The sequence below is a fragment of the Athene noctua genome, chromosome 1 (assembly GCF_965140245.1).
Source record: "Athene noctua chromosome 1, bAthNoc1.hap1.1, whole genome shotgun sequence".
Lineage (NCBI taxonomy): Eukaryota > Metazoa > Chordata > Aves > Strigiformes > Strigidae > Athene > Athene noctua.
The window spans coordinates 144303300-144313298 of NC_134037.1; the positions used below are offsets into that span (position 1 = coordinate 144303300).

General features: G+C 46.2%; 1 protein-coding gene across 1 annotated transcript; it reads left to right on the forward strand.

The window, feature by feature from the left end:
* Positions 1–3796, forward strand: LOC141958067 (nectin 1a-like). The gene is made up of 5 exons (XM_074900567.1): positions 1–4; positions 777–1115; positions 1389–1555; positions 2663–2812; positions 3446–3796. Exons 1-5 carry the CDS (start codon positions 1–3, stop codon positions 3794–3796), a joined length of 1011 nt encoding a protein of 336 aa, XP_074756668.1.
* The last annotated feature ends 6203 nt before the right edge of the window (positions 3797–9999 follow it).

Here is a 9999-nt window from a genome sequence, read left to right on the forward strand (position 1 = left end):
ATGGGTGAGTGGAGCGCCTTTTCCCTGCACAAGGTTAACTCTGGAGCCACATCAGCCTTTCTTGGCAAGCAGAGAGACCCAGATGCCATCCTTACTGAAAAATACTAACTGATAGCTGAAATAGTGGCTTGTAATCTGGGGGCTGGTCAGCAGCAAAATTGGGAAATGCAGGTCAGAGGGCACAGGGCAGTCTGTGTTTGCACCTATGTTCCTTTTCTTTTTAAGTGCTGATGAGTTCCTCAGCACAAGGGGTCGAGAAGGTTTGTATTTCTGGGCTGTGGGAGAGGCTGGAGCAGGGGAATATCCCTCTGTAACTGTTTGCACTGTCTCCCAGCTGTGGGGTGTCCTGGGCTGCTCTGCCCCCTCTGCACCCCTGTAGGTGCCAGTGAGAGGGGAGCAGGGATGCACTCAGGCGCATGTTGGGTGGTTGCTGTGTGTCAGGTCTGCGGAGGACAAATCTGAGCTCCTGGGGGCAAAGGCCAGCTAAGAGTAGCACACTGGAAAAAAGCAGGCAGACAAGCCCAGGGCTTGAGTTTGCTGTGCTTGTTAAGGAGCCTGCCTGCCCTCTGTTCCCATACCACCTTCCTCCTCACCACAGGAAATGTGCAGCATAGGCTAATGATGTGGTGGCCAACCATGAGACCAAGGTTGTCTGAGGTCTCCCAGTGTGCAACATGGCCTCACTGTGGAGTTCTTTGCTCCAGTGCTCTGCCAGATGTGACTGGAAGCTTTTGCTTTTCTTCTTGCTCTGATTTTGGGGGTTGCTTTGCTCCTAGGTTTGAAGGAAGCTGTGAAAGCTGATAGTGTTATTACAGCAGCCCTTGGTGGAGAGGCAAATTTCTGTTGCAACTTCTCGTCTTCAGTGGAAGTTTTGCAAGTCACCTGGCAGAAGAGAAACGGGTCTTCCTTCCAGAATATAGCCACCTATAGCACAAACCATGGGCCAAAGCTGATAGGGTCATTTCAGAAGAAGGTGCGTTTCACTACAGCAAGCCTGAAGGCCTCAGCTATCACAATCCAAAATCTCACATTCGAGGATGAGTCCTGTTACAGATGCATTTTCAATGTGTTCCCTCACGGCTCTGTCAGCGCAGATATATGCCTCAACATCCAAAGTAAGTTTTTTTTCTTTCTGGCACTCAGGACAGTTCTGATGTAGTCAGGAGTTGGGTGAGGCATTATCCCTTCCACTGCATGGAGACTTTCCATGCAGCAGCATCTCCTTGGCAGATAGTGTCCAGAATTGCCACACCTTTCCTCAGATGAGGTGAAGGTAAATAATCCAGGAGATGCTTTCAGATAAGAACCCCCATTCAGAGAGGTGACCCGTCCAGGTTTGACCATAAGCTCATCACAGAGTAAAAAGTACCTTCTCTTTTTGCTCTCAGCGATTTCTGAGCTAACAGTGGAACATGTTTCCCACCTGCCCACCAAGGGTCTCTTCACTGCAGTGTGCTCAGCAACAGGAAAACCTGCCCCGAAAATCACCTGGGTGGAAGACAGGGACCTGGATGAGTCCTCCGAAATACGCCATGTCCAAAATGCAAACGGAACGGTAAAGGTGACAAACAGACTTACCATCTCTACCAATCACCTCAGTGCCTTGGCTTGCCTCCTTGACCACCCGCAGGGAAGGAAAATTAAGGCAGTTTTCCCAGAAAAAGGAAGAGAAGGTAGGCTGTGCTTGTATGGAGAGGTGCAACATGTAGTGGGGAGCGCTTAGGGAAGTATCAGCAATTGTGGGAGTGCAGCTTGTACTTACATAGGTCTCGCTAGACATCTTTCTGGGGGTTCAGACCTCATGTTAGATGAAGATTTCATGACTTGAAACCATCCAGAAGACTCCTCCCTGTGATATCTTTGTGTCTGTATAGTAGGTGTGTGCATATATAGATATAAAATTATTATGTAGATTTGTGTGTACATATGTCTCTTTATATTCTACATAATCACTTATTCAGAGCAGATGTGATCAGCTCTCCACCATTATCCACAGCTGGAGGGTACCAGCAGAGAAGGTCCCTGGCTGGGGAACATTTCAGGTGGAAGATTTTGCAGGAGGGTATGTCTTAGGAAGGATGGGAGACTTTTCTCATGATAAAACTTCTTCATACAGAAAGAGAAACACCAATAGATCAAGAGTAAAAATGCTGGGTTTCTTTTCCCCTAATACCAGAGAAATGTAAGACAATGTCAGTATTTATTTAAAAAAAAAAAAAAATCATTCCTCACCTACCACAATGTTACATTGTTACACTGTTCTTTTCTCTTCTTTGCAGAATGAATGAGCACAAACTGATTAAGATTTCACTTCGGTCCCAGCCTCTGGAAGAGGACATGAGAAACATTTTGACATCCCTCTGTGTTCTATGTGAACTTACTGGTTTCCTTTTGCAGGTGTTCAGAATTGCATAATTATCGCGGCTGTGGTGTTCTTCATAATCTTCATATATTGCATCTACAGAGAAAGGAAAAAGTAAGAATAATTTCCATTTTCTTGCAAATGACATGGCTTGCCTGTGTTTACCTTGCAATTTGTCCTTCTGCTTCCTGTTGGTGTTTTTATAGACCTGCCCTGGAAACTTATCCAGGTGGTAACAGCATCTTTAAAATAGCAAGAGTCACTCTAAGTGCCAGGATATTTCTAAGCATTATGTGACTTGTTAATGTTGGGTTGTTTTTTTTCCCCAGACTGAAGAGATGTCCTGCACTTAGAACACCTGCAAAGGAGAAAGGCTTACACCAAGACCTAAGTGAGAAAGTCATGAGCCTGCACACGCCAAAGGACCAGAATGTTGTTTATCAAAATGAGGTAATGCAAATGCCCAAGGCTTCCAGTAAATATTCACATCCTTCAAAAGCCTTGGCAACACTTACCAGGAATGTGACAAAAGCCTTCCATTGAGAGCCAGGGTCCACTCCTGCTGCCATGTCTTTGTTGCATGGGACAGCCACACCAGGTAGATGACTCCATACATGCCCCATCTAACCTCTACCAATGCTGGGGAAGGCCTGGAGCATGGGGAAGAAAAGTTAGTCAATGGTTAGGTGAAAAGACATGAAAGAGGTACTGGAAATGCCCAGGACGACAAATGGGATGTCCCTTCTGGACAAAGGTGAGGGAGCGCTGCAGACCTCAGGTGCTGTAACCAGCAGCCTCATGCAGAAGTATCCCCAGGAACAACTGTCCTGCTCGTCACACAGCCATGAGGGTGCTCTGGAGGGCTGGTGGCATCCACAGACCAAACCAGTAAGTGGCCATAGCTGAGAGTCACCCCCACTAGCCACTTTTCTCTGATCTCTCTCAGATTCTCTGTCTTCCTTGCAAGCTCTTGCTAGCCCTGTGCTGGGAATGGGAGCCCTCTTCTCTTCTCGTCACTTCTATCTGCCAGATAATGTAGAGCTTTGTCATGGTTACAACATCATTGTGCTGGGTCTTTTGCAGAAACAGACACCAGGCTCCTCACTTCACAAAAGGCTACCAGGTCTGAAAAGAAACCCGAGAAAGACAAAATATTGCAGGCACTTGTTTTCAGAGGAAGCAGAGAACCTGAAAAACAAGGTCCATGGCATATCTGAGAGAGGACCTGTTGGGTTATGTGTCGAGGAACCCGGCTGCACACCCCTGAAGGAGGACAGAGAGACAACAGCAGGTGGAACAGTCCAAATAACACGTGACCCTGGCTGGTCCCCAGCCCAGGAGAGGAAGGAGAGACATCATCCCGCGAAAGACCCACCTTCACAGGCCCAGAGGAGCACAGGGGCCCAAGGGCAGGTGGGGACCTCAAACTCTTAGGACTGAGAGGAAGGTGCACCTTGCCCAGTCCCCTCCCATGGATGTCCCAGGAGATCCTCAGCACCAAGGTCTGGTTGTGAAACCCCTCCAGATGAGTCATAAAGTGAAGCACCTTTTGAACTGAGGGGGGTCATTGCCTAAAGGGGTACGGACACATGACGGGATGCAAGGGAAGAGCGTTCTGGGATTGCATGGGACTTACTATAGGATGCTTAGGGGAGTGTCCTGTTTTGTCTGGGATAGGGTTAATTTTTCTTTTTAGTAGCTAGAAGAGTGCTGTGCTTGGGGTTCAGTATGGAATGTGGTATGAGAAGCATGCTGATAATACACTGTTGTTTTCAGTTGTTGCTGAGAGATCAAGGACTCTCCAAGCCCCTGTGTTCTGCCCATGAGCAGGTACACAAGAAGCTGGAAGGGAGCAGAGCCAGAGCACCGGCCCAAATTGGCCAATGAAATATTCCATATCATGTAATGTCATGCTCAGTATATAGAGGAGGGAAGGGCAGGAAGGGCAGGGGTTGTCTCTCACTTCCAGGATTGTGACTGTGGGATCTTTGTATTTTGTGAGTGATAACTAGGAACAGACTGGGTATCATTTGGTGGGTATTGAGCAATTGCATTGTGCATTACCCATTTGTCCTTCCTATTATTGTTATTGTTTTATTTGATTTCAGTTATTACACTGCTTTTATCTCAACCTACAAATCTCCCTTTATCCCTCCAAAACCTCCCCATCCCACAGATGAGGGAGGGTGAGAGGGTGGCTCTGTGGTTTATGGCTGCCGGCTGGGTGTGAACCATGACAGGAAGGAACCAAAGGTGAGAAATGGATGAATTAAGGGGATTTGGGGATGAAAAAGCCTGGGAAAATGGAGGTATAAATGGATCAAAGGCTCTGGTTGCACGTACACAGGAGGCTGGTCTGTACACTTGTCTGGCCACAACAGCACCTGGTCACCACAGTCTGTCCCATCTTCTCATTAAACTCCATTTCTAACTCTTTTCTTGGGTGAAGGACTCCCAAGCCAGTGTGCATGTATGTATGGGGGCCTGATGCCAGCACCTGGGAAGATCTGAGTGACAGAAACCAGGTGCCAGCCACCAGTATGGGCCAGGGTCAGAGCCTGTGTGTCCCTGGTGCAGCATCTGGAGCGAGCACCGGTGAGCATGCAAGCACCAGCAAGGGGCAAGCCAGACAAGCTGGTGAGTAGATGACATGTCCTGGGACACCGTTTGACGTTTCACAAGTAATCAGGCAGGAGGATTTGTGCTACAGATGCAGCATGATCTGTGGAACTGTACCAAGATGGGTATTTTGAAAGAAGTTATGTTTTTAAGGGCTCAAGATGGGAAGTTTCCCTTCCAGCTCTGTTTCATTACACAAGTTGTGTTAGAAATGTCTTTCCAAAGCTGTGCGGTCGACACACTGGAGGGAAGAGATGTGCTATCCAGAGAGACCAGGACAGGCTGGAGAGGTGGGACCATGTAAACCTCATGGAGTTCAACAAGGCCAAGTGCAAGGTCCTGCACATAGGTCAGTGCAATCCCAAGCACAAATACAGGCTGGGTGATGAGTGGATTGAGAGCAGCCCTGAGGAGAAGGACTGGGGGATGTTAGTGGATGGAAAACTGACTATGAGCCAGCAATGTGTGCCCACAGCCCAGAAAGCCAACTGTGTCCTGGGCTGCATGCAGAGAAGTGTGACCAGCAGGTCGAGGGAGGGGATTCTCCCCCTCTGCTCTGCTCTGGTGAGACCCCACCTGCAGTGCTGTGTCCACCTCTGGGGGCACTAACATCAGAAGGACATGGGCCTGCTTGAGTGGGTCCAGAGGAGGCCACGAAGATGCTCATGGGGCTGGAGCACCTCCCCTGTGAGGACAGGCTGAGAGAGTTGGGGGTGTTCAGCCTGGGGAAGAGAAGGCTCTGGGGAGACCTTATAGCGGCCTCCCAGTACTGAAAGGGGCTACAGGAAAGGTGGGGAGGGACTCCTGATCAGGGAGTGTAGGGATAGGACAACGGGTAATGGTTTTAAACAGGAAGAGGGTAGATTTAGATTAGAGATAAGGAAGAAATTCTTTCCCGTGAGGGTGGTGAGGCCCTGGCAGAGGTTTCCCAGAGCAGCTGTGGCTGCCCCCTCCCTGGCAGTGTTCCAGGCCAGGCTGGACGGGGCTTTGAGCAACCTGGGCTAGTGGAAGGTGTCCCTGCCCATGGCAGGGGGTGGAACTAGATGGTCTTTAAGTCCCTTCCAACCCAAACCATTCTGTGTTTTGCAAAGGCTCTGCTAACAGCTCGTGTCACGGTGCAGCCTCAGCACAGAGCACTTTGGTAATAGCAGAGTACCCTCTAGCGGGAGCGATCGGGAATGAACGTGCAAATGCTTCCAGTGAGTCTCCCATTAAAATAGTAACGAACAAGTGCTCTTTTTTTTTTTTTTTTTTTCTCTGAACTTTCAAACAGTCTTTCAGTATCCAGCAACCCTATCTCAGGTGTCAAGAAATTACAGCCACTGTATCCAAAGATATTCAGGAACAATACAACAAAATTACATTATGAGGGTTGTCCTGCAGCAGACACTGAGTGTGGTCGCTGGAAGAGAAGGTATTGAAAGGGACTCACAGAAGGAACTGGGCATTTGTTTTTTGTCCTACCTCGCTCTTCTGGAAAAAGAGCTTTTGGAAAGGACCGGGGGAGGAAATGTGGCAAAGTTCCCAAGTCTGTTCTCCAATCTGCTAGGCTGGCCTGTGATGGATAAAAGATGTGCTAGGGGAGAAGAGGGAATGGAAGGGATCTGAGCTGCCTAAATCCCTATGATAAGTTCTGCCCAGGTTTGCCTCCTGAGAGAACTGGATTTTCTGCAGCTGGGCTTCTTGGTCAATAGATCTTTAGAAAAATATCTTAGACTTCTTGGCTAAGGGACCTTTAGAAGTCAATCTCAAGTGTTGTTTGAACCAAGAGTTGCTCAGCAGTTAAAGGACAACTGTTTCCTGCAATCTGAATATCACATGCTGATTCAGTTTGCCTTGAAGTTTGTCATGCCAGATGCATGTAGGTAACAATGGGGGGCTTCAACCTGACACTCCTGAGATTTTCTGAGATTAAATGATCATTAATTTTACTTCTTTCCAGAGAAATTCTATGTGTTTTTTTTCCATGGTAGTCAACACGTACGTGATCTTCAGCTGTGGCTATGATTGAAAGCCATCAATATATGTAAAGACACATCAACAAATGAAGAGGTGAGTGAGTTTACCTTCTGCTTTTTGAAAATAACTCTTTCCCTGGAAATGAAAATTGTGAAAAGAAATGTGTAAGCTCAGTGCTGTGAGATAAAAACCAGTGGTACTCCAGCTGAGTGGTTCAGAACCTGCTGAAGGAGTGGGAGAGGAATGGCCTCCCCTCCATACTTCTGGCAGTGAGTACATGATTTATCCTTGGTGCAAGAGTGTAGTTTTTTTAAAATTTAACTTTGGCGACTGAGAATGAAAAATGAAAACATGATTAAATGTGGACCAAGGACTCCGAAAACAAATAGATAGAAAAGGTCTCAATTTTTCCAGAACATTTCACTTGAGGGCTTTTTTAAAAACAGTCTAGTACCAGACTTCTACAGGGCAGATGACCTGTTTTTCACTACTCTTCAGGTAGGAGTTTAGAAGTGCTCTTTGATTCTTCCTGGTGAAACTGGATTAATTATTTCCTTCAGTCTTAGTAATTGTGTTGTTTCCTTTCAGAAGGAAAAGTATTATCAGCTTTAGAAGCAAAACAAAACAAAAAGCTGAGACCAAAGCTGTCCCAGAGCCAGCCTCACTAACAAGACCCAGGTAACATGCCCAAGCTTGCTTTCAGTGTGCCTGTCCTAAGAGCTGAAGGAGACAATGTGGGATGGCAGAAACAAATGTAAGAAATTGTAATGATGGTCTCACCTTTCTTTGACAAAATATCCTTCTTTCCTGACTGTCAAACTGATTTTTTTCCCAGTTACTCATCCCTAGGAAACTAGTATTTGCACTGTCTGAGGTGCAAGTATATTGATTTGTGTAATATGCACAGGTCCCGCACAACCACTAGTATCCACAGCCCCTGGCTGCCAGGATGCTCAGCTCTCATGCAGAGAAAAGGCACAGGAATGAAGATAAGTGAGAGGGACATGAACAGTTATTAACATAAAAAGAGAAACAGGTTTCACTGGGAAACAAGAGAAGGGAGGAGCCATGGATATCTTAGATGTACCAAAGGTGCACGGCTGTGTGATGCTCAACAACCCCCACTCCTGTTAAGTCCATCCAAAGCCCCTTTTACAGCAAAGTTTAAATTTTAATTAAAATATAATAATTAAAATTTAATTAAAGGCATCTTCCATTTTACACAGCTATTCTAGAGATGGAAAACAAAGCAAAATGTAGAACGTCTGGCCACATGAAAGGACACCAGAAATTTTCTGTGGTTTTACGTCCCCACACAGGGTTCACTTCCTTTGCTGGGAAATGCAGTGCAGTTTGCACTGGAGAAATTAGCAAGATTTCAAACTATAAACTGTTTAGCATTTGCTTGGTTTATAGAAGTAAGTTTGAGAGAGAAAAGATGTGATTTGTCCATGGTCATGTGGTTGAACCACTAGCAAAATGACAGCTGGTGGCACATCCTCTGGACCAGGCTGGACCTCCTAGTAGACCTATTTGAGCGTTCATGACCTGAGGAAGCGTCGCTTGAATATGATGATTAAGGGGCGTATGCTAATTTATAAGAGCCAAGCAAGAAAGGAGTTGAATTATCCAAGCTTCACAGTCCTGATACAAGCATCCAGGAAGCAACACACCCTGCAAAACTTAGTGGGTTTTGTTTTACTGGAATCTGTGTCACTGACTCCAGCCATCCTCTAAAGCTTTTTTTTTCTTTCCCTGTTTAATAATGGCAATTTGCACCAGCTGTATCATATTCTTTTCCTTAAACCTGTACAAGTTTCATTGTTTACTAGCTCAAATGGTTCTGCTTAAAGAGGTCGTTAGTCCAGAAATCAAGGGAAGAACTAAGAAATATATTAACAGCAGAGTGAGTCTATCCAGAAGGCAGAGGAAAGAATAAAGAATGGACCTCATTTGTGACAGAAGGGATTTCAGATTGCTTCTTCCAACAGCATGCAGGGTGTATTGCAGGTGAAGAAACAAAAGGAGAGGAACAAGGAACTCTCTGGATTTTAGGACAAGAGGCCTCTACTTACTCTCCTTCTCACTAACTTCAGAGGCTTTGTAACGCCAGAGAGTTGATGTCATCTCAGCCACCACCAGCTCTGGAGAAGGTGACGTACAAAGAACTTTACAAAACCCACCAGAAATTGCTGAGCTGAGCCAGGTCCTTATACAAGACATGGCTGACACGAGAGCACAGAATAGGGCAGAAAGGGCTTTTTGTGTCTTGTTCTTCTACGTATATAAAAAGACTTTGAATTTTTTTGCCATTGCTGGTCTGCCTGGTGTACTTTCCATTTGCCTGTCCCCCCTGAGGTTACCCCTGGTCTTCACCTACTACTTCAGAACCATCCTTTCCTTCCTCAGCTCTAGTTTGCTCTGTCTCTTCCAAAGAAGCAGCCCTCCTGTTTTCCAGACGTTTACATCATTTTCTTCTTTCTTCTCTAAATTTCCCCAGTGCACTGAAGAAGCAGTAAAATTTGGATAAATATAGAACTTCCCCACCTCAGTAGGTGTGAGTTATAGGGTAAGCTAATATAAAGTATCGCTCAAGCCCCGCAAGCGTCTCCTTTATTTTCATGAAATAAGGACAGGAAGATGTCCCTGGGACTTCCCCGCTTCTGTTGCTTTGAGGGCACAGGGCATTTCTGGATAAATTTATTTTAAGCTGTGTAGCCTGCAGTTCTCTAGAGTTCCCTTTGAAATCCCCTCAACTGTAATGAAGGCAGGTGAGCACAGGAGCCTTGCTCCTGCATTTTTCTCATAAAAAGAAAAATGTGTGTGGAGGGTGTAGGTAGGTCAGCCTCAAAGAACAAGTAGTAGGTTAGTTGCTGGAGATCTGACCTGCTCTAGAGGGAACCCATTCTCTACTCAGAACAAAAAGGGAAAGACCAGCAAAGGGAAATTTAAGTGATTTGAGATCTACTCGTCAGTCCTAGGAGATAAATGTTGAAAAAGGAGCCTGGGCTTTTAGTTGGCAGAGGAAGGGACTCCACAAAATAGAGCATGATGGTGGA